The sequence below is a fragment of the Betta splendens genome, chromosome 1 (genome assembly GCF_900634795.4).
Source record: "Betta splendens chromosome 1, fBetSpl5.4, whole genome shotgun sequence".
NCBI classification, from domain to species: domain Eukaryota; kingdom Metazoa; phylum Chordata; class Actinopteri; order Anabantiformes; family Osphronemidae; genus Betta; species Betta splendens.
The window spans coordinates 4,024,311-4,049,967 of NC_040881.3; the positions used below are offsets into that span (position 1 = coordinate 4,024,311).

The 25,657-nt window shown below is 45.2% G+C and overlaps 1 protein-coding gene across 5 annotated transcripts in view; it reads right to left on the bottom strand.

Moving 5' to 3' along the window:
- The window catches only part of LOC114856379 (protein sidekick-1-like), a 172,308-nt gene that overhangs the window by 17,603 nt on the left and 129,048 nt on the right, over positions 1-25,657 (bottom strand). For all 5 annotated transcript variants that reach the window (XM_029152286.3, XM_029152293.3, XM_029152302.3 and 2 more), the window contains 12 exons: positions 22,721-22,836; positions 19,776-19,971; positions 18,810-18,908; positions 17,541-17,732; positions 14,687-14,808; positions 14,401-14,513; positions 12,764-12,914; positions 9,320-9,560; positions 8,952-9,067; positions 6,489-6,675; positions 5,598-5,696; positions 2,476-2,670 (listed from right to left, as the gene is read on the bottom strand). In XM_029152286.3, coding sequence (XP_029008119.1) covers positions 2,476-2,670; positions 5,598-5,696; positions 6,489-6,675; positions 8,952-9,067; positions 9,320-9,560; positions 12,764-12,914; positions 14,401-14,513; positions 14,687-14,808; positions 17,541-17,732; positions 18,810-18,908; positions 19,776-19,971; positions 22,721-22,836 — 1,827 coding nt within the window. The remainder of the gene's footprint in view (positions 1-2,475; positions 2,671-5,597; positions 5,697-6,488; positions 6,676-8,951; positions 9,068-9,319; positions 9,561-12,763; positions 12,915-14,400; positions 14,514-14,686; positions 14,809-17,540; positions 17,733-18,809; positions 18,909-19,775; positions 19,972-22,720; positions 22,837-25,657) is intronic.

The window sequence follows — 25,657 nt, forward strand, 5'->3', positions numbered from 1 at the left end:
ACAGGAACTCTTTAAAAGTGATGTTTCACTTCTTGTACTGTACTGAAGCTCAGAAATGGTCAAATGGTTTCCTCACGCCCTGAAATTATTTCCCCGCTCCCAGAAGATACTGGACCACTAATGGAAACGCATGGACGGAGTCACGTGGAAGCAGACATGATGACAAATAAAGGCTGCCCTCACACACTCTCTTGTTATGATTTTGAGGGATAAAAGCCTGATGAATGGGACCCTGTTAAATATTCCTCCTCTTACCCAGTGATGAGGTCACCAGCTGCTAAAATGAGATGAAACGTTCAAGGAAAAATTCTTTCTGCCCTAAAAGACAAAATTACCATAACAGCAGAGCACAAATAGAACTATTGATCACACCTAATTACTTTGGGTTGAGAAGAGGAGATTTATGGCGTGCAGATCTCACTTTTCACTCCCCCCCTCCCCAGAGCAGCCGGTAGCCGGTGTTGGCAGACAGTTGATGAGAAGGGCTAATATTCAACATAACAACTTAATTCTCTCTGACCTTTCCAGTAAGTGTTGTAAACATGCTTTTATATAATGTAAACCTGCTTTGCATACGTCATTATTCACTTCACAAACCTCGGTGCCCTTTGACCTCCCTTCCATTACACAGACTATACGAAGTTTGTGAGACTGCATTCTCGTTACACCCTCGCAGGAGGTCTAATAGCTGGTTATTTCAAGACCCACTTTCACTGTCAAGCAGCTCTTCAACTGCAGTAATTTCTAAATGTCATTTTGTCTTGCTGTATGCGAAGTGTCCCAAAGATTGAAAAGGTCAGCCTTTTTATCTGGCGCAGTGTTCAGCAGTGGAGGACTCCACGTATCCAACCAGAGGCTGCCTTGGTTTGATCACCTGTCCTAACTTCGCACCTTCTGTCTCCACGTTATCGCTGCAGGGGCGTCAGTGACCACAACCTATTACGGCTCTGAGAGGAGCTCATCCAAATTTAAAACGCTGAAGTTTCACCTGACCTTTCCAGACTCTTTCACACTGGAATTATTTGAACAAATGACAATGTGGTAATAAAATACTAGGAAGCCTCCTGTAATAGACCGACAGCACCTAATGGAAAACATTATGAAGATTGCAGGTGAAATTAATGACATAAATCAAGTCAGCCCCCCTTAAAATGGGCTTATTTGTAGAATCATGTGACTAATCCAGTTTATTTAACACATTTATTTCCTTATACATCACTGGAATTGAATGTGAGCTTCATTAGAGGTTATTACATTGCTTTGGGATGAGTGTCACAAAAGATACATGACACATATTTACATGTAGCGCGTCTGCAGGAAAGAGGACATTTTACTCAGCATTAATCAAGGCCGCTGAGCTTATACTTCATTATTCGTGTTGAATTATCCAGCAATGTAGAGATGTATTTTTTATAGAAACCAAATGAACACACTACTTTTACAGATTCCATTAGAGTCTGATTTAATACTGTTTAAAAATTAAATCACACTGTTACAGTCCTTACCTTTCTCAATTTCAAGGAGCAGGCGGTGATGTGTGAACACACACACACACACACACACACACACACACACACACACACACACACACACACACACACACACACACACACACACACACACACACACACACACACACACACACACACACACACTGCAGTGTTCTACATGTTACTGTCCAAGCAACACACACTGTGGCGCAAACACAGGAGCGGTTTCCTTTTCATCCTCCGGATGTTGTGTCTCAGCGAGGCAGGAGAAGTATTGATGCAACTAATAATAGTTATGATGACTCTGTTTCATTCTGGACCATCAGCTTCACTGCTGGGTGCGTGTTCAGAAGCGTGTCAGTAATCGCAGCCCTGCTGCAGCACACGGGGACTATTGACACAGGCTCTTTGTTGGCGTTTATAACCACATCTTGCAGTTTTCCTCAGCATAACTCTTATCGATACTCTGATAAGAGCGGCGGCGTCACTCGATCGGTTCCCTGCTCTTTCTGCGTGTCCTTGGGCTAATATCATCAAAAAACGTTACAACACTACAAGGTAATGCTGAAATTAAAACGCCGAGTGATGCTGAAAGAGACTCGCTCATCAGTCCAGTCCCCTGGTGTATTCGCTCTGAAACTACTGTCAAGCCGGCGCTTTGATAAACGAACCCAGTTAGTTTTTACTCAAGCAGGTTTCATGCACTCGGAGTAACAACACACTGTAGATCTCATCAACGGCACGGAGCCTCGCGCACTTTAACCCGTCATGTTCTCCTCTTGCTTCTCTGCTCTGCCACCTCCCAGTGTCTTGAAGTACACATAAAAGACCTGACCTTAAAATACTCAGTTTTAATAATTCAGAAGCATTCAGGGTCTGATATTTTTGGGGCAGCCTGAGTGTTTTTCCTCGGAGCGGCTCAGAGCAGACGCTCAGAGCAGACGCACAGGGCAGCGCTGTTGAAGTGTGTGTGCGTGTCTTGTACCTCGGCGTTCCGTGGTGACGACCACCGCCTCCTGCGCGTCGCCCCAGCCCACGGCGGTGCGGGCGGTGAGTCGGAACACGTAGCTCTGCTCAGGGGAGAGCCCTGTGACGGTGAACTGGCGACCAGTGGAGCCCACCTCCACTGTGGTCCAACGCAGAGGGTCCCTGCTGTCGAGGCGGTAGGAGATCTGGTAGCCTGGTGTGCAGCAGAAGGAAAGACAGGAGGTGGAGGAAGACAGTTGATATTTGTGTGAAATTCCTGTGTGCGAGTGTGTTCCTGTGTTGCTTTGTGGCCTACTTTAGATCACAGAGCCCACAGGAATCAAAGGCAGCACAATATGAGAGAGGGAAAAGCCTGAGACGTAGCTGCACAATGCCCACCATACCAACCAGCCTCATTTCCACAATAAAACACTCCTGAAATGTCCAGATCCTCTTCTTTTCTTTTGGTTCCTGTGTATATACGGAGCTTTTACACTCTTTACTTCCCAAGCGTAGTACAAAGACAGGCATAAACATGCCATTGAACCCAGCACATACACACAAAGCTCCCCTTTACACACATACAGTAGGTTATACATACAACCTCTGCTCGGCTCCCTTGGCTGTGACCCATGGTGTACACAGCTCGTGTCTGTTTTTCTGCCACATGTTCAGCAGGCCATGTAATAACACTAAAACCCAAAGCACTGATCCCCAACCGAGCTCTCCACAGGCTGCTGGCCCCTCACAAAGACTCTCTATATGAAGATTGTGTTGTGCACACACTCAGACGGGCATGTGTGCTGATTGGTTTACAGTAAAACTGTCAGGAGGCAAATCTGCTCATAGGCGTTTAATCTGGCGGTGTGTGTGATAATCCCATCAGGTAGTCTGATTGTGTGCTAATGTGAGAGCGGCACATGGAAGATTACTCACGATCCTCACAACTGGGTCAGAGCGTGACATCACTGGACGATGAGGCTGCACGTCACGTCAGTTAAAACAGAGGATGAGCTCACACGTCCCCTACAGAGGCCCAACGAGACAAGCCACGGCAGAGAGCTACACAGACGCCAATGCAAATCATAACAATGACCTGTAACCTTTATGATCTCACTTAATATTCCAAGGATTAAGTGTTTAATGGATTGTTTTGCATTGCATTTCAACTGCGTTTTAAATTGAGCAAACACAGAAAACGCACTAAATGCCCAGAATATGAATGCATTAAGGGAACTAAGTGAGAATAATGATGACGTGATTTACTTTACTAATATACTCCTGTGTTTACTGCTGCAGTTTTAATTTGTAATACTTTTTTCTTCCTGCTTGTTTATGTAAAATAGCCATCCATCCAGCCCTGATTAAATTACCACACTAATAGTATTGGAACCGCAGACTAGCGCACACCACTCTCTCGTTCTTGGAGCCAACACAACCTCCATCACTGTAGCTTTTTTTCCTACCATATATAAAATATTACATACAAATGGTCTAGTTTAGACTTTCTGACAAGCCAGAGCCAAGCAGCCTTAAGAATATGGACAGCAGTGACGCCACAGATAAAGGCACCGTGTGCACAAACAACCGCATTACTCCACTAAATTATGTGAATGTGCTTTGTAGGAATGAAACCCAGACAGTTGAGACATGCAACTATGTGATTCTGGATTTGAGTCATTGCTTTTAGATCATGTGTGTGGAGTCTGTATGTTCTCTCATACACAGTCGCATCCACACTGACCAGTGCCTGGTCTGGGTGCGTATGTGTGTGTTTCCATGAGTCAGCACGGTGATGGACTGGCGACCTTTCCGGGGTTTATGCCACCTCTCATCATCTGACAGCTGGGGTGGGATTCAGCCTCCACCCCTGCAACCCTCAACAGGGAAGTGATTGAGATTGTGGATTTTCGAAATTAAACTAAAACCCAGCACAAATCAGCGGCAGCAAAACAAAGACGAAGAGTTTTTTTTTTTTTTAAACTTTAGTTTCTTACTTCGGTTTATGAACACACAACTTACAAGCATTTTATTATAATTAGGTAGCGGCATGGAAATGGGATGCAGGTCTATCATTGGCTCGTGGCTGTTACATTCACAGAGAGGGCATGAGAGAACACAAACGCCTGGCTGCCTTCCGCTAAATTAGATTGTGCACCTTCTGCAGTCTCGTTTCTCCTCCGTCCACCTTCTGTGTCAGTCCCCCATGGGTTGGGAGCACAAGGAGAAATGAGGCATTTATGAGCTCTAAAGGAAGCGGTACACTACAGCGGTATTGTATCTGCATGAACACACACACACACACACACACACACACACACACACACACACACACACACACACACACACAGCAGGACCGCGTGTCTGTGAGATGGAGGAGAGAAATTTGCCCTCCCACTCATCCTTCTGTCACACAGTGGTGTCGCACTAAATGTCCTCCCTTTACAACACAGACTCACATCACTCACAGAGTCCTGCTCCGCTCCCCCCCCCCGTGGAGCACACACACACCTGTCCCTGCTCTCACCTCCATACGTCTCCTCTATGCTGCCTCTCCCCTGTCTTTAAAGCCCAGCACCTCTCACGTTGCTCCTGGCTCTACTTCCCTCCTCTTCATTAATCTGTTCTTTCTGATTCTCTCCAAATGCTGTGATTTGCAGGTTCAGGAACAAGTGATATGTGTGAATTCCACTTTGTTTGAATATGAGCCTATGTACGCATTAGGGAAGGTGTCTTGCTTCAACAGCTATAATAGCTTTTTTCCCCAGGTATGAACTTGATGACTGACACACACACATACACACACGCGCATACTAATACATAAACACTAACAAACTAGCAGTGAAGTAGAGAGAGGAGTGAGCTGACCTCAGTTTGAAAGCTAAAAACAGAATCAGCGCTTTTCCATTTTACAGCTTTTACGTTCTTCTGTCCTTTGAAAGATCACAGTGTGCAGGCGTGTGCATGTGTGTGCGCTAACTCATTCGCTCTGCAGGCCAAGCTCTGTGTGTTAGCAATTGAAAATAAATCTATTGTCATTACAAGCATAAAACTTTGGATTATGATTTAAAGGTTCAGACAAATTGTGTGTGTGTGTTTGTGTGTGTGTGTGTGTGTGTGTGTGTGTCTTTGTTTTCTTACCCAGTATGTTGCCATTGGGCTTCGTGGGTGGCTGCCAAACCACCCTGACTGATGACAATCGAACCTCTGGGAACACCATCCTGACAGGGGGGCCTGGGACTGCAGAGGTGAACAGAGGAGAGAGATTTCAAGTGTAATAATCTATATAAAGCAGCAAAAAATAAAAATACCTAAAATAATACCGTCAGGAGAACAAAGGTCTGTCAAAATCAAGCACTTACTCCACAGATGTTAGTGTGATGAGCACGTGCTCGTCTCGCACGCACGCGCGCAAGCACGCACATACACACACACACACAGATGCTCGTCTCATAGATTTCTCAACAGCACTTCTAACAGGCACAAAATGCAATTTTCCCCCAAACTTCAACTCTGTCTCGGTTGGTGATAGAACTACATGTTCTACATCGCTTAATACATGTCAGTGTGTGTGTGTGTGTGACTGACAGACAGGATGGAGGTTCATTATACAGTGCCAGGAACTGGCTTGCCCATTCTTGTTTCATCCTGAAATGAGAAAAACTTTTCAAACGTGACACTGTTTGATAGAGGATGTGTTTGTGTGTCTGCATGCGAGTCTTTTGGTATGTGCAGCGGTGTGTTTGTGTGTTTTATTGTTGAAAAAGAGCAGAATGGGCTGCTGGCATCCTGAAAACCCCAAGCTGACGCACACACACACACACACACACACACACACACACACACACACACACACACACACACACTGTTCTCTGAGGGAGGGCTGGGGTGGGGGAGGACAGACCGATGGCTGACAGCAGAGGTGTAAAGAGGTGAAAACCATCCGCAGAGGTGAGAACAAGGCAAAAGTGTTGAACAAACTGCTGGACAGGAAGGTCAGCGTTCACACCGAGGCGCAGAGCCACATCCTACCGTCCTCTCTGGTCCAGAGCAGGATGGCGCTGCTGGGAGGGCCGTCGCCCATCCGCGTGTGTGCCAGCACCTGCAGCACATACGCCGTGTACTTCTGGAGACCCTCGAGGAGCACGGAGGAGCTGCCCTCTCCTTGTGCGTCGCGAACTCTGGGGGGACCCTCCGAGTCTTTCTCGTTGTACAACACCTAGGACAGACACGCACATGAATCCACAAGTGCAGCCATAAACCGACCGGCTGTAGCTCCGCTGCAGCTCTGTTGAGTCAAAAGTAGATCAAATGTTATATTTTAACCGACGTGAACACACACTCGCTCCAGCGATGATCCTAAGCGCAGCTTGGAGGACCACCTCCAAGGAAGGAGCTGCCGGGGAGGAACCAGAGCCCTGGCTCCAGGCTCTACAGAGCCGAATGGCACCTTTTAGCTCAGCGGGTCCATTTCCACGACCTTTGTGTTCTGCTTCGGCGTCTCCGCTTTCAGAGTGTCACACACAAGTGACACAACGGGCAGCGGTTTTTAGCGGAAGAGCTCTAAAAGCTGCTCCGCAGCGAGCCGACCACGTTAGTGAGTAAATAGAGCATTTAGCAGGGAACCACAAATCCACATATTTCTCTCACACTGTAACAGAGCTAAAGGTCCAGTTGATATTACAGTTATATCTGCCAAATGGCCAGAAATATATGTGAATAATATGTGTAAATAATCTGTCAGCTAATACAATAATAATAATTTACAAACATCTGACCAATGCAGTGTGTGTTGTTTAACCCAGAGGCTCTTAGAATGTGGATTTACTGTTTAACTGCACATTTTGGTGTAGTGGTGTGAATTCAGAGGACGACTGTATGTATCATAATCAATATGATTTCATATGGCCTTAAAATCTGCACAGCATAGAGCCGTATAATTAAGGAAATGTCTGCACTGCAGCGCTGACGTGTTTTCAACAACGACGAAGGTCTGCAGCACAGAAGATTAGCCTCTATCACTTTAGCTACAGGAGCAGAACCTTCCAGCGTTTTGGGCTTTTCATGGAATTTGTTGACAATAGGAAAATATAGATTCTCACAAGGCCCATATTTGAACTCAAACACCTCCTAAACTGGTCCTGAAATTCAAATAATCCCTCATCAGCACACACTGTAATTTCACTGACAACAGGATCCAACTTGAATATGTGTGAAGGGCTGCAAGTCTTTTCTTCACGTCCTCTCTATTTTTTTCATGTTCCTGAACTCTCAGCCACACTCGAAGCCATTTTGATGAAAAATGTCAGCGCTTAAGCGTCTAAAAACAGACGTAGTCACAAGTGGTGCATGGCAGGAAGCGGTGGAACAACGCAGCAACTAATAAGGGATGGAAGGTGCCGAAGCGCTGCTGCTGGCGCACGGCACGGCGCATCCTCAGGAGGGCACGACAAAACACACAGATGGGAGATAAGTGCGCTCTGGGTACGGTCCATGAAGACCTGGATTCAACATATTCCTAAAACCTCCCAGATCATATCGCACAGCCTGTGGCTTCTGTGCACGTATGTATTTATAACACAATCATAAGCACACCATTGAGGACAAATCCCCTCCGCTGAAGATTCGCTCCGCTGTGCTTTGTCTGGGTGGAGATTCAGAGCTCTGCTCAATACCACGTTTATTAGCGAGACCATTCTGCATCTGCTTTCCTCTATGCCGACATTGAAGGGAACGTGCTGCCTACAGGAGAAGCGACGCTGCAGAAACACGAATATGTTCCTTCGCAGTAAAATCAAAAAACAAGCCGAGTACATTGTGCTACGTAGATTATAATAAACCCCTGGGGAGGACGCATGGGAGCCTGTAGCTGGAGCCACGCTGAGTGTACAAGAAGGGGTCTACCTACACGCAAGTGCTTCAATCAGGGAAAAATTATTGCGCCTCACACGTCACCGTCAGCAGGATTTATCCAGCTTTTCTCAGAAGCCTGCAGCTCAGAGTGGGTCAATTATCTTATCATCAGTGTTGCAGCAATTGGAGACCGACGTAAAGGCTGAGGTCTAATTGGGCAGAGGTGGATCGACTGTAGGCTATGTCGCTCAAGTCGGGACTGACATACTAATGTAGAAAGTGTTTTATTGCATCCGTTCATCCTGCCTCCACATCAGGTAATGTAGGAAACATTAAATATTTTATATAATTAATAATCCAGCTATTGTTTCTTCTACAATGTGACATACAGTAAGCAGTTTGATGAAAGGTATTAGACATTAAGGCCTCAGTCAGTTTCCGCCTTCAAACACAGATATCGGAGATCAGTGCTTTTAAAACCAGTTATGCAGGAAGGATATTTCAGGACATTACATCATATTTATCTTATATCACATTTTTGCATGAATGCGTGTGTGTGTGTGTAAGGTCTCAGAAGTGTGATAATCAGTTGAGGGGTCAAGACAAAATGCCAGGACGGGGCTGTGTGTGTGTTTATTACACCTTATATCCCAGGATGACGCCATTCTTCTGGGCCTGAGGGACCGGGGACCACGTGAGCAGGATCCTGGTGGAACTCATCGCCTCAGCAGTCACATTCACCGGTGATCCAGATGGAACTAGACAACACACACATACACACGCGCTCAGTACCACTTCGCTCCCTAAACCAGCCTTCGATTTTATCTCAATCAAGCCCCCCGCCCCCCCTCTGTCCATCAATCCTACCCTGACAGAGAAGCAGGGCGAGTGTAGAGGTCAGAGAGAGTGAGGGAGTGAAAGGAGGCTGAGGGATGTTTATTTCTTCTCCATCTGTCTGCTAATGCTGCTAGTGCGGGTAGCACACGAGTGAACGACATCTGTGTTTGTACCAGATTCTGCAGTGCGTGCAGCGACAGTGCCGCTCCAGGGTCCGGGTCCGATGGAGTTGTAGGCCTGTATCTGAAGCTGGTACTGGGTCCAGGGACTAAGACCCTCCACGGCGTCCTCGCTGGACTCCGCTGCTCCGTCCACGTCCTCGGTCCTGTCGTCCCCCTGCCCGTCTGTCCTCCACACGCGCAGCCGGTAGCCCACCGTGTCCGGGCTGCTGTGGTACTCAGACCTTTGAAGAGGCTGGATCATAAAAAAGACAATGAAAGGTTTAGAACATATACAGGTGATATACAGGTGCCGTAGATGTAGTTAGAGTAAGATCAGCAGGATGCTCCACAACAGACAGAGTTTCTTCCATGTGTTCCTGGAGCTGCTAGCTGTGAAGCTATGTTTCAGGCTATTGCTGTATCCTGCTGGAGAAGCCACAGCGGTGACAGAACGCCACTGGACTCCACACTGGGCACAAAGTTTCTCTACAAATCGCTCCTGATAATCTGGTATTTTCCTTGTGCCCCGCACAGAATCAAGGGAGCGTAAGCGAATTCTTAACGCAGCCCCCTTCATGTCTCACAGTGGGGATGTTGTTATGGTCTTTGAAAGCCTCATTGTGTTCTCCTGTGAACACAAAGCTGCAGTGACTTAACAAAAGCCTCTAATTTGTTTCATCTTTCCGAAGGACACTGTCTGAGAAGCGCCGTCAACAGGCGATTCAGGAAACTCCAGTCCGTCTTCCTCTTCATGGTTCTGCTTCCAGAACCCACGCTGCCACGTGTTACTGCTGACTGTTTTATCTCCTTCTTGGAGGTCAGCGCGTATCTCTGTTAAACTTTTCCTTGTTTTTTCCTCTCACACTTTGAACTATCTTGTTCAGTCCTTCAATTTTGCTTGTCCAGAGAGGTTAGCTACGGTCCCGTGGACCTTCAGCCTCTTTATAAGAGCAGCTGTTTGGAGATGGGCTTGTACCTTCGCACTGACTCGGCCTGGCAGCTATTTTCTTTTCTGCTATAACTCTCTTTCTCGCTCTTCTTTCTCTTCTGTCCACATTTAGTGTGATTCACACAAAAACTGCATACATACATTGACAACCTTGATTTAAATGTAAAACCTAGAAGGATCATAACATTAAAGTCACCTACATTCACACCGTTTCAGAGGAACTTTTGTGGAATGAGCATTAGCGTTAATGCTATGGATGACAGTGAAACGGTAACGTTTGAGACAAAGCTTTGTTTTCAAGGTTTAACACCACCTACACTTTAACACCGTTTATGTCACCGTATGTCCTTGCTATGTTCCATTTTCACAGCAGATGCTTCATATTGTGCACTTTATTCCTATAACAGCTTAATAAATGAGGGTCAGCGTTGCAATCTTGAACTGCAAGTACTATCTCATTATGTGTCAGCACTTGGCCACACACTGCTGTCACAGCACTTCACACTTAATTTAGACCCTGATTAATGGAGGAAGATCTATCCACATACAAAAAATAAGTGAGAAATCAACTCTGGTAAAACTGTAATGAATAAAATGGTGACGATAAGACGCACAGAACCCCTGCTGCTCCGTGAAACAACACCACACAGTCTCCCACAACTTCCATGAAGGAGAGCCTCCAGTGAGTGGACTTATGAGAAATGTACTTAATATGACTTCCAGTACTTCTGGGGGGAAATTCACACTGCAGTACTCGCACAAACCCACAAGCACCCTTACAAACACACTCCTGCCTAAAAATACCACATCATACGCGACGACAAGCAGATACATACAGCACATAAAACCCTGGACACACAAACATGGCTACATTCAATATTTATGAGAAAATTGGCAATAATTAAAGCAATCTATTATTTATGAAATGTTCTACTCTTACATTTAGCAGATGAATCTCTAACACACACACGCACGCACGCACAAACGCACGCACGCACACACACACACACACACACACACACACACACACCTTGGGGTTTTAAGTGTCTTGCTCAAGGACACTTCAACGTGTGGTCATGCGGAGGTGGGAATTGCACCTCTGACCTGCTCACTGACCCACAGCTGCTCCTCTTCTCTCATCACTGGAAGTTGTATGCTATGAACTAATCTGCTTCACCAAAGCAAGCAGCTTATGATTTAAGTCCGATTGGTTCATCCAATCTAAATAAGTCTTATCTGCTTAAAAAAGGGGGCAAAACAAAAATCTGCAAAGTTCTGTGAAGTTACCAAAACTCCAATAAATCCTTCAGATACGATGAGCTGCCGCTGAAAGACAGCACAAGTAGAACACGTTTAGGTGTTCACAATGCGACACAAACAAAGACGCACAAAACAGTGGAAAAGCATTTTGCAGCTCTGAAGAATATGGGTATTTATGTTACAATGTCGATCTCTGAAAAACATCCTGGAAACCTCTTAGTGTTTTTCCCCTTTGACATCCCATCTACTGAGCCTTCTCTCTCCATCACCGTTCCTCATCTTCCTCATCATCCTCATCTCATTCACCTTCTGCCATCCTCTTTAACTTGCATCCACGCTCATTTCCTGTCACGCTCCCTTTTCTTCTGCTGTTTCTCTGTCGCCTCATCCTTTGGATCCTGAATGTGACCCACCATGTAATTATGCATTATAGCACCAGCCACCTATTATTTAGTGACCTAAATCACATTAAAGGACGTTGTTCACAGTACATGATTCCACAGAAGATTCGAACCAGCACTGGGCAGTGGTTGCTCTGAACTGTGCAACAGATAAAGGAGCAGACACCCAGTCATTTTAAATACCCCCGTGATTTAGCTCAGCTTAGCATTTAGGAGCCATAATACAGAATGTCACATTAGCTTTATTGCCCTTAATATGCAGCTTAGAATAATAGCCTTAGCTAAAACCATTGTGATGGTTCCATTACAGCAGAAAACCCAACATAGCTCAGGCTGGGCCCTAACATGCAGGTGAAATCCCATTAGCATGCTGCACAGGTAGCCCACAGCACCTCAGTGTCTGTGTCTGATTTGACAGGCTCTTTTTCTCATTCCAGCTCTTAAATGGAAAATACTCTGCTCTCCATTTATGTTATAATAGAAGAGGGGAAGGGGGAGGCAGAAAAAGAGGGAGAGACGAAGAGTAGGAACAAGAGCACGAAAAGGAAAGACAGTAAGGAGGAAATTACATTGCAGTTTGTGCTGCTAGTGGCCTGTAGGGAGAATAGGAAATGTGACAGATTAGTGTTAGCGCTGATAACCAGGAGAGACACTGATTACAGGCTGTCAGCCACTTTACCTGTTCAGCTCAGCTTATAGCAAACACACATGCTCCTATGAACACACATGCTGGTGCAAAGCAAAGGACAAACTCAAAAGGATGTAGAGAAAAGAAAACTCTTCATCAGTGATGATGATGATGATGATAATGATGAGCACAGCTTAGGCGTGCATCTGCCTCAGTACCTTCCAGCTGAGGCGCAGGCTGGTCTGTGTGGCGGACAGCAGCGTGAGGTTGGAGGGGTGCGTGTCCGGGGCTGCCTGTAGTGTCTGAATCGTCCTGGAGGGGGCGCTCACAGGACTGGGACCCACAACGTTCACCTGCTGCATCCTGAACCTGCAGAGAAGGAAACGACAAGGTGAAGGAGCATCCCACCGGCTCTGAACACGTCCAACTTACACTCCATGAGGTCACAGCGTAATCTGTCCCCCGTGGCCTCAACAGGCTGTTATCAATTAGAAATGTGGACATTAAATGGTCTTTGCTTTGAACTGGATGGTTGTTTTATTTTTGACAGTCATTGGGCACCACTGTACTTTCTGCTGTGTACTTATGTCAGCTTTAAGCACTTTTCAGAGTTTGACTAACTCAGTAGTTTAAGAATGCATTCTGTTCTTGAATCAACCAGTAATGTTAGAATAGAGAGAGACCAGTGAACTAGACAAGACTTGAAAATGTGAATTTATATGATATTTATATATGTTCATCTGCTTTTTGTTTAGATTTTACTTTTCACTTCTCTTTGTATCCAAGCGGTCTAGAGGTAAACATGAAACCATCTGATCCAAATGCTGAATTGTGCTCAAAATGGAAAAAAAAACTAAACAAAGCACCCGTATACTTGATTCAAAGTCAAGGCAAACCACATAAATGCTGTGGTAGGACCTTATGAGAGCTGTAATAAGGTGAATGTCAAATTACCTCCACCTTTACTTTGTTCTTCACACAAAAGTCACAGAATGAAAAGGAGAAACCAAGTATTGACCTGCTGTCACCCACAACCAGCAGAGTATTTGTTACTTCTCTTATTTCTAAATGCACCTATTCTTCAGCGTTGCTATGACTCATACAACGTGCGTGTGTGAGACTACACCTAGGAGCTGCCGTCCCTGCATTGGGAGATGGAGAGCAGGGTGTGAAGAGGGACTTAAAGCGCGGGATAGGAAACACAGACAAGTGCATCACTTCATCTAACGTCCCAACGGTGTCTCCTGTGACAACATAATCCCTGCGAGTGTACAAAGTGTGCGCACACACACACACACACACACACATCACAATCCCATTACAGATGAAGGTGGAGATACAAAGAAGGAGCGATAGGCAGACAGACTGATACATGCAGGAGATAGGCAGACAGATGGATGGAGGAGAGGAGCGCAGGGAGGGAACGAGGGAAGAGTTGCCGCTGTTTCGAGTGGCGACAGATCGTGTTTACAAACTGCAAGCTCCTGACGGCCCCTGAGCAGGGATTAAAGACGCCCCCCTCTCCTCCTCTAGTTCCTATTCTCCCCGTCTCTTATCCCCTTTGTCTCGTCTTCCCTTTAATGCGCGCTGCTGCCCTTCCCGCTTCCTCATCACCTTCCTTCCCCCCTGCCCTCATCCCTCTCCTTCCCTCAGGCTACTTGTGGGAGGGTAATAAGGATCTGCATGCAGCAGCTGTGGAGGTGCTGACAAACAGAAAAGTCCCAGATAGAACTGTCTCTCCGTGTGTCTGTGTGATTTATCTGACTTCACCTGATTCTTGCAGTACTGCAGAAACTGGCCAAGAGTGAAATGTGAGTGAGTCTGTGTCTGTATGCGTGCTGCACTGGCTCCTTACCGGTACTGAGTGAATGGGGTGAGGTTAGGGATCTCCAGCGTGTCAGCGTCTGGCTGATTGTCTTTCTGATACACAACTCTCCAGGGCTCCTCCTTTCCACGCTCCTTGACCACCTGTTAAGGAGGAAACCTTGTTTCTGCTGTGCTTCGCGATTTAACGGCACCACACGCACGCACGCACATGCACGCGCACACGCACGCGCACGCACACACACACACACACACACACACACACACACACACACACACACACACACACACACACACACACACACACACACACACACCTGTCCCTCTACGATCCACCGTGAGATCGCTGTCTTTCCGTCCGGGCCGGGGTGGAATCGAAGCGTCGCTGTCCGAGGGCTGATGTTGGAGATGACTAAATTATAGGGAGCGCCTGGAAGTTCTACATGTACGAAAGACAGAAAATCCATTTTAACGCACAAATCTCATCCTTGCTTTTTGCATGTTCTTACAGGTAAATAAAGCACCTACTGACACAAAGACGTATAATTGTTCCCACAGTAATTCTACTTATGAAAAGACAAATAATGTGTTTACAAGATCTGTATTGTTCTAACAGTGAAAAACAAAAAACCTCTGGCATTCACTTACAGAAAAAGAATGTTTTCTTTCAACCTGAAAATAGCCACAGCATAATAGCATGGTGAGAGGATGGAAAAAAAAAATAAATTGAAAAATATTTTATTACAGAAGCTTGTCAGTGAGAACAGCCAAAACGTGACTTCTAGTCTCTACGACAGCGAGCTTCTATAACATTAATAAAAGAAAAACAAAGTGAGGAAACTTGTGTCACCAAGTGCGATTTAAGGACCGCAGCAGGTGACCGCAGGCAGTAACTCATGTCTTTAAGGTTGTCAATACAACGCAGAGATCCGTGCACGTCAGCGGAGGCGAGAGGGAAACTGAAGGCACACTTCACCTGCGTCCATTTAAGACCTATAAACGTCTAAGTGTGGCGCACGCCGCGTAAATTAGCTCTGACCTGTTCTTCTAACATTGTTCCGTCTCCATGGCATTTATGACTGACAGGAAAAGGTCAACGTGCTGAGCAGTTGTAAGCGCTTCAACGGGGGAAGACACTCGAGAACGGACACAATTAAAGCCAAAGTTAATGACATTCATGAAATGAGACGTCTTAAAAGGTTTAACTAACTTCACTGCTGCAAGGAGCCAAGTTCAGGAGATTAGTGGTCGTAGTTAAATAGCTCTGAGACCACAACCAGATGTTGGATCCTTAATATGATTTTCCTTATTTTTAGATGATCCATTACGTGATGGACTGAAGACTTGTCCAGGATGAACCAACCACAGACTGTGGCCATTAGAGGAGTTAAGGATCCATAGACGAGTGAATGACTGGATGGATGGAAATGCGAGTAACAGAAAATACAAATGCTCCAATAAAGGACAAATATCAATGAATAAAGCTTTCTGTCAGCTGCAGCTGTCTTTTGTCTCCAGTGCCATTGAGGATGAATGATCGGATCCTTTCATCACCTGGCAAATGGTTCACACAGGAAGTCAAGTGGATGAAACAACAACTTAAAAAATCTAATAATTCCCAGAAGAGAAAAGCTGTATTAGCCACATTAGAACAAAAAGCTGCACTAGATTTGATCCACAACAAGAAACCAACAGACAGATGTTGTTTTGTTATTCTAGAATAAATTGGCTGGAATAGTAAAATGTTTTCTTTGCAGACATCAACCAGAACAAAACATCCCGATGAAAGGTTCACAACGCGATCTTTCAAATGACAAATACACCGAACAGCTGTGAACGGACGTCTTCACTGACCAGTGGCCTGACAGTGTTACTGTTCTGGAGACAAAACCTAAAAAAGGTGCACTTTTCCAGACACATCAACAAATGGAGCAAACAACAGCCTCTTTCCTGTTAATGAAATCAGCATAATCACAAATCATCACAGTCCACTTCTGTCTAAATGAGCTCGCTCACTCACAACACTCCAGTCGCGCCTCTTTCTGGATTGGGTAAGTGCTCCGCTATGATCTTCTGTAATCCATCTAATTCTGCTGGAGCATCACCAGGATCATATTTGCTGAACATGGCAGAGTACAGATCCGTAAAGCCGGTGAGTTAAATCGAACGCCGGGCGCAGCACATCAGCACACGGGGCACAACGCATTCCGCACAACATCTTTGGGGATTTTTATTGTGGAGGCACGACATAACATAAATGGATCCGGTTATTATGGGAACAAGGCAACATTTCTCCTGAATGTACATGTGTGCAACAAAAGACAAATTATAGCTATCAGCTGACATTGCTTTGTGAGTGCATGCAGCAAACTTGTAAGGGTTATAATGTGGAAATGTTGATATGAGCTGCCTCGCTCAGATGAATGACAAAATTCTCTCAACTCCATGAATACATGAATAAATAAACAACAAGAATCCATGCTCCGTGGATCTCTCTCTCTTCCTCTCCCCCCGTCTCTGTCTCTCCTCATTCTTCGGTTCTTTTTCCTAATATTCAGTCCTCCGTCTTTCCTCCAGTCTTTTGCTTTCATGAATTAATGAATAACCTCTGAATCTAAGAACTGTCTGTATCCATCTTGCTTTCACTTTTTCTGCTTTTATTCATAAATTAGTAATCAGAAAATGTTAGGACAAAAATCTTGCAGCGTGAGGCGAGTTTTTCTCTCCTCTCTGTCCCTTTCTGAGTGACTTTGGTCACTTCTTTGTAGACTGCACTTCCTTGTGTTCTCTGTTCTCCCCTCATTATGCTTCTCTGTCTGTTCTCCCTTCTTCAGTCACTTTTCTTTGATTGTCTCTCTGTCTCCCGTCACTGCTTTCTCTCACTTTACAATTTGCAGTTAATCAGCACTAATAATGATTACAACTTGGCATTTGTCCAATCATACAGACTCGTGCACAAAGAAACAAACAAACTATGTTGTTGTTGTTGTTGAACCGTTGTGCATAAATGTGTACAGTACAGTATGTTGGTTGTGTGGGTGATGATTCATGGGCGACAATAAGCGCTCATCGGTCACATTCACTCAGTTAGTACTGTAAGTTTTCTTCAAACAGCTGCTACCTCCACCTCTACTGCATGTGTACACACTTGTATGTTGGTGTCTACTGTACCTGGTGGGACGCCGGTGGAGATGGTGGAGGACGTGACCACGCCCCGTCCTGCGGCGGTGAGCGCCGCCACTTGCAGTTTGTAGGCGGTGGTGGAGGTGAGGCCGGTCACCTGGTACCGCAGAGTGGAGTTGGACAGGGAGCGTTCCTCACGACTCGACTCCACATCAGGAACGTCCCACCACAGCACGTAGCCTGCAGGGTGGAGAACACAGTCCGGGTTAATGACGGCGCTCCTGCATGTGAGCAGACATGTAAACAGTGACGCACACACGAGCACGAGAGGTGCCAAGCCAAGAAGGAGGCGGAGAGCGCGGGACGGATAAGTAGAGCCCAAATCCCTGTCTGTCCCTTCATATCTGCACAGTCATGCATCACACTCCACCACCTTCCACTGTGTGCAGGTGTGTGCGCGTGAGGCAGCCGCCGTGCAAAGCCCCAGAGAGAGCGAACGGTCCCTCATCTGTCTCACAACTCACCGGGTGCTGGATGAAAAGCAGGTTCAGGGGAAAGGAGTAAATGTGCAAGGTGACCTTGATTGAATAATCAGTTTCCCACTGCTCTGGGTGTGTGAGGCGGCAGTGAAGGAGCCTCGTGCTCTTAGACTGGGGTCTTTTGTTGGTACCTGATGAATGTTGAACGCGGTGCAGCCGCGCACACCCACACAAACACAAGGCAGTGTAATGGTTTAATTCACAGGCGCTAGTTGTGTTCACCAGCATCATTGTCTAACAGAGACACGGAGGAGCTGAGGGGGGGGGGGGGGGGGAGTGCCTGGAGGTCTGTGATGTGCCGCACTAACAACACCCTGGGTGTTGTGAGGCGTAGGATGAGGGCATGTTGGAGTTAATATGTGAAGACAAGCTGCAGAGAGAAGACATTAGCTGATGATAAATCCGCTGAACACAGACTCAGTGTTTGGAGGGCAGAGATGGCTTGAAAGGGGAAGGGGGGGGGGGGGGGTCCTATGGAGTCAGACAGAAAAATAAAACACTAAGTAGAGAAAGGAGTCTATCTGCTGCTGCTGCCTAATGAGGCTCCTTACTCACACTGTACCTGTCCACATCAGAAGAATACCTTTAATTAGAACTAATAGGGACATTATCTCTAATCACTGTGTGTTTTACCAGAGATGCTCAAGGTAAGTTAAGCTGCTCTGCTCACAACAGGTAATTAGACTTAAAATGACATGGACTTCAAATAACAGAATAAAAGTGCCTTAGTTACAGATGGAGGATGTGAGGAGATCTTTGTCAGAGCGCTCACACGTACCAGTGATGATGCCATTCTTGTCTTCAGGCTCCGACCAGCTGACTCGAAGGGAGGTGTCCAAGATTTCAGTGAAGCTGAGGTCCCGAACAGGTCCAGGAGCTGAAAAAAACATCACATCATCAACATACACATGCGCACACACACACAAACACGCCTGGCCTGTTACCTAGGTCTTCAGCTCCACACACCACCTTCTAATCACATCTGCATTGACCACCACACATGCACACTCAGGTGCCTGTCGCTTCTCATTTCATCCATGGCTCTGTAAACCTTCTCCCTGCAGAGCAATTAAGCTATTCATCTGAGACATTCAATAACCCCCCCGCCCAAAACACACACACACACACACACACACACACACACACACACACACACACACACACACACACACACACACACACACACACACACACACACACACACACACACACACACACACACACACACACAGCAGGCACAGCAGGGAGAAATCATCAAGCAAGAATTACACCCACCGTTAACCATGCAACACACCCAACATCCAATCAATAACTGTCTGCGGCTCCTGTGTTTGTAGGTGTGTACACATGGCTCCTAATATTCCTTTCCCACTCGATAATTGCAAGAGGTAATAATTGCTTGTCTACGCGCCCATAGCTATTGTGTTCATGTGATGGTGTGACTTTGTGCATGAGAGGGGCAGCTATTATGTTTATCCATGGAACAGTAGGCTTTAAATACCAGCATGCCTGAAAACATATGAATCAATTTCCCTTTAAACAGACACAGTGGAGGGGAAATTAAAGGATTGGCAGTGGATGGGAAACTCTAAACAATAAGATTGGAAAGGAGGTAAGATAAAGTATGAAAGAGTATGAGTTAGAGAGGAATCAGGGGTGTTGGTGTGCAGATGCGTCTTCAACAGCTGTGGATCACGCTGATCCTGTTGGTCTGAGCCTCTGCTGTGGCTCGGCGTGTACGAACCGTCCTCGTGCGTCTGCAGCAGCGTGGGGGGGCTGCGGGGTCCGTCCCCAGGCGTCGTGAAGCAGAGGGTGGAGCCAAAGTACCAGGTGAACTTCCTGAGACCGCTGACCAAGCCCGTGTGCCGCGAGCCGGGGTAGTCGGGGGTGATGGTCACCACGGTGACGTCCTCTGGAGACTGCTCCGGCCACACCAGCAGCTGGGTGGGCGAGAAGGAGCCAGTGAGTCATCGCTGCGCCAAGAATGTCAAAGCCCGCTTGCTTTTGAAACAAAATATATTATTTAGCTCCAGGTGACCAAACCCAAATCTCATTAGTCAGGCTTTATTTGAGAAAACTTACTTACACAGTATGGACTTCGGTGAAGCTTTTTAAATTATGTTAATACCCGAGAGGGGTTTTGTCGGGGAGGTTTACGCTGCTTCTAGTTCTAGAGTATTTACAAATTTGTCAAAGTGGTACAACAACAATATTAATGTGTCTTTCACTCCAGAAAAAACTCCTCATTCTAAATACATTTAAATGTATTTATTGATACTATGAACGTATCACTTAACATAATTCCTGCTAGAGGCCATTATCAGTCATACCATCATCTAAGGACAAGCACGAGGTGTGAATTCCTAATGAAAGGTTAATCTGCTCCTAGTGTAAGACTTCATCTGTATGCAGAGCCACAGTAGTCTGGTTTGCATTATTGCTTTAGCAATGAAAACAAACAGAGGAGAGCATATACTTGCATATTCATAATGTGAGATTAGCTCCACACTTACAGTATATGACAGAAATACTCATAACTCCTTAAACTTGATTCCTTGAGATGCTCATTAGGCAACCAGAATGTTGTGACTAGTATCACTGATGAAGGAATAATTTCTATACATGGGCAACATACAATAGTTACAAATTACAAGGTTTTTCAAAAGAAGCTTTGAAACCCTGAACTATTACACTGTGCATATTTCACGTTAGAGGATCTAGGTCTGTTCAGCATTCGCAAACGTTTGTTTTGTTGCTTGGTTGGTTTCTGCAGTGTAACTGTTTATTATGTTAATCTTTAAAGCATAAAAGTTGTGGTATGTTGCTAATGGACAGCTTCACCTCAACGCTAGAGTCGGTTCCTCCCAGACGTCGGCATGAAGCTATGCTCCGACACTGATAATAAATGTAAAAGGGAGAAGCAGGAGCAGGTTCTACAACCATTTGTCAAACTCTATGAATGTGAAAATGACCACTGTGCAAGTCCACACTAATGATGATTAATAAGCGTTCGCTGCGGACTGTCTGAACTTTAAACACTGAATGTTTGTTGCTGCGTACGGTGGGACGCGAAGGAGTAAATGAGAGAGTGAGTTCAGTAAGAGAGCTAATTAGATGTTAATAATTTGTTTATTGAGTTAATTTTATTCAAACCAATTAACCACACTGGGTTTAGGGCATTTCAGATTGCAGCAATATTATGCATTGTGCTTAAAGAGGAGAAACGTTATGTAAAAACTCCAGACGCAAGGAACAGAGGAACCTTTAGAGGTTAATGCTGTTTCACTACACGCGCTGCTTTTCATTAGCGCGACAATCTGCAACGTGAACCTAATCAAAAACACCCACGGCGCTCCTATTAGGAAACCGCCTGTGATAGCGGAGACAGTCGAGCGGCTGCTTTAAACTCTGCCTAAAGCGAACTGCTCTGCACCCAGTTTGTCATGGTGAAATAAGGCTTTCTATTGTCATTCATTATCAGCACGCTACAGTTTGGGTGCAATAAAAGAGTGCTGATCTGGCGCCCTCGAGCATCTGATGCTAGTCCACTTTTAAACAGTGCTGAGAAGATTGGTTCTGCTGTTGCTATAGTAACATGTGCATTTTAAACCCGATAATAATAGCAATCTAAAGTGCACTAAAGAAGCCATATGGCCCAGTCCTCAAATGAACCGGGCCAGTTCGGACGGAGCAACACAGGTTCAAGCGCATGGAAACGGAAACGGTTAAATGTGTGGAAGTTGCTCCCACGTCCTCAACTATATTATTACGGGTATCATATATAATCAGTGATCTGTGGGGGGATGAAATTAGGCTTTGCTTCATATCCTCATTTAATTAATATCATTATCTCCTGTCCTATAACCAGCACAACAGCCCATAAGACACACAGCAACAGCAGAGGGAGAGGCCCAACCGAGGTGGAGCCTGCTACATGGAGACAACATCAGAGCCACATCAAACAGACGGGAAGCCATATAGTATTTATCTAACAACACACACACACACACACACACACACACACACACACACACACACACACACACACACACACACACACACACACACACACACACACACACACACACACAGCCAGTGACGCACAGCAAGAATGTGATGTGTTTTCTTTGTCATGATAATCAGTTCCTTAGGGGTTGGTTGCCACTGTGAAGCCAGGAATAAATCACATAGCACAACTAGAACATATACTGTAGATCAGTCCCAGTGCTCAGGCCTGCTCCTATCATTATTATCCTGCTCATAGGATTCTTTATTATTACCTGTTTCTTCTCTCCTGTTTCATAAACACCCTGTTGGTGTTCCGGATCTAATCCCCCCTTTTTTCCTGCGCCTCACTACACTTTACTTCACTAAGTTTATCTGTAAACAGGAGCGAGGCAGCGTAGCCTGGGAGCTTTATTCCTACATCTCCACATATCTAAACGTTAATGTTAAACTGATGGAGAGAATGTTTGGAGAACCTGGATGAAAACTATCCATAGGTTTTCAGATCTAATAGTTGAGTATGAATAAAGCGACTGTTGTATTGTGTGCAACGCTTCTAATTCGTGCTTCCTGGCAGGGAATGTTTCTGTCAGAAACCAAGAGGTCTTTAGTCTTAAAATAGTACTGGAGGCATTGTAACACTGGAACAAAGATGTTTTTATAACATACACAGACAAGGATTACCTTGTAGCCTTGATTGATGCCATTAATAAACTGCTGAGGTGGAGGGTTCCATGTGAAGCGGATGGTTGTCGAGTTGATAGCTACAACTTCCACTTCCTGCGGAGGAGCTGTGGGAACTAAACACACACACACAATATTTAGATACAAAGACTGTGACACTGTGTTTACTAAGGTTACTAAGGGGAAGAGGAAACTGCTCAGATACACCGATATAAATATAAAACAGACAAGGAGCCCTCAGAAGGATTTAAGTGTTTCACTGTACTCTTACAGAGACTAGTGTGTTAAAGGCCTTTTAGTAGACTGCTTTAATATTTCATATTACACATTCAGTTCATCTTTTTTATTAAAAAAATTCTGCCTAGCTTGCAAAAGGGAAATGCCAACCCTGCCCCTCTGTTCTTTGCCGTAAAATGACCTAATTTCTCAATAAACTCCTTCCAATCAGTCGTGTTTTGCATTCCATGCATTGTGCATATTAAAGCCTTGGGAATGTTTAAGTGAGATTAGTGTGCTGACCCACCAGCGACTTCATTCAGAACAGCGGTGGATGAAGAAGGAAACTAAGATGCCCTTTGGAGAAACCTCATAGATAGAATATAAAACCAGGACATTTGATCTATATTAATATTTAATTTACAACAGGAAGCTTCTGCACTTTGTTATGGTCACAATCAAAACAGCAGAAGGCAGAATATTCTATATTTCAGCTATTAATATCCCTCAGCTAGCCTACTATGCCCCATTTCCTTTCAACAGGAACGTGAGGCACTCTACTGCTGCTGTCTTCAAACTCGACTCTACCACTTTGTAATGTCAGCTTTCCCTTAAAACAGTGTCAAACTGAAGCTGAAATAACTGCAGTGACATCACTGTGAGGCCATCACGATTATTTATTTAAACTTTGAAATCTCCCTGTAGAGGCACAGATCGCAAACAGCTTTCTATGGGGTGAGCAGGAGCAACTTTTAGCTGATAAATCTGTACCATCCATGTAAAACGCTCTTTCGTATGATGTTTACAACTGTGGCACACATGCATTAGGAGTAGGTAGTACTCACACTACGCTGTACAAAGACCATGAAGACCATTTATACTGCATGCTGTGCTGTAAACTACTGTATGATCATCAGGCTTCGTGTTCAACTTTGAATCTCAGTTCATAGATTTATCAATCAAAAATCCAATAATAAGAATATGGAGTCAAGCTGAACTAGATCTGTAATAATTTACAAAGTCAGCTTGAAGTATGTACAGTATAAAGTGGTTTATCAGCCACCCGAGACAAAGAAGAACACGTGATAAGGAATGTCTGACAAGAGACGCTGTGAAATATGAAGTGCCTTTTGTTCCAGTGTTATTGGTTCAGTTAGAAAAAAATAAATGACTAGAACACAAATGATAAACAAGAACGGAGCAGGTTGTGGTTGGATACGTTTCTCTTCACTGTTCTTTCTTTCTGTTCTACATGTGAATTTGACTGAACCCACCACTGGTCAGTGAAAGCAGTAAGAACTTAAAGGCAGGAGGGGGCGCGTGTTATGGAGATTAAACTGTAAGGGGTTTAGGTTGACGCCAGGAAGCTGCAGTGTGATCAAGCGCTGCTGGATGAGGCCAGTGCCCGTTAAATGTTAGAGTTGGGCCAAACAAGCCTCACGTCGGAGTGGACAGCAAAAAAACGCGCTAAGAAACGGAAGGGGAGTGACAAACGCCATCGAACGCCGACTCATCGAATCATCCACCTCTTCTCCAAAATCCTGAGAGAAAATGTTCAATCAATCGCAGCCACTCCCCTCAAAGCGCATTAGAATAATGAGCCCAACTTCCTCCTCCGAGTCTATAAACCTGTCCGGAACTCTTGTAATAATAGCCAAGTTTTATGTGTGTGTGTGTGTGTGTGTGTGTGTGTGTGTGTGTGTGTGTGTGTGTGTGTGTGTGTGTGTGTGTGTGTGTGTGTGTGTGTGAGAGGAGGGGGGGGGGGGGGCGGTCAATCTTTAATAATGTTAATTTACTAGTCGAATAAAAGTCACAATGAGAATAGCACATGTTTAAAGAAGATTTACCCCAACAACCACCTCCTGTCATCTCCCTTTACACTCCACGCTTACATTCTTCCCACTTTTACAACCATGTCTATGATTTATACTGGAGAGAGCTGTGTGTGTCCCTCTGAGCAGCCATGTTTATTGCGATAAACTCACTATTATGCATCATATAATATATTTATAGAGCGAGAGAACTCCCCCTTCCCCCATCCTGCAGCATCCCAAGGTGCTCCTAGGCTGACGGGAGATGTACAGTAGTCAATCCAGCATGTCCTGGGTTGCCCTGAGGGTTTTTCTCTGAGTTGGCTGAGCAGGTAAGCCTTTGAGGGAAAGCCTCGGGGGTTCCTTTAACATACAGCTGAAACACATCAACCAGCTCGTCTCAAAGACTTCCTGGTGCTGCTATTGAGAGCGTTTGCAGCCTGCGGAGATGTGTCATCCACCTGCCTTTAAATATGATCTGAGTTGTTTCATCACAACTGCAAAAAGCAAGGGGAGGAAGGTGTATCTGGTCTTATTACACTAGATACTGTACATCTGTGTTGGCCACTATGTGGCTTTAGGGATGTGAAAGTCGCTCCATCACCTCTGAAATTGCATGAAAAGCAAACGCATGGACAGAAAAGATTTTATAACCAGAAGTGTAAAAGTGTCAGAAACTAGGAAAGATGATGAAATCCAGGCTGCAGTAAAATGTGTGGTCCTCACACTTGCTCATACAAACACATGTGGAGGAATATCACAAAATCTAAAGGTGATCCACCAGCTAACCTCTATATAACAATGCACATAAAGGGTTAAAGTGTTAAACAAGAAGCTGCTGTTCTGGAAAACTAGAAATCTGACCTTCACACTTGGCCTCATACATAACTGAACACCGTGTATTATAAGT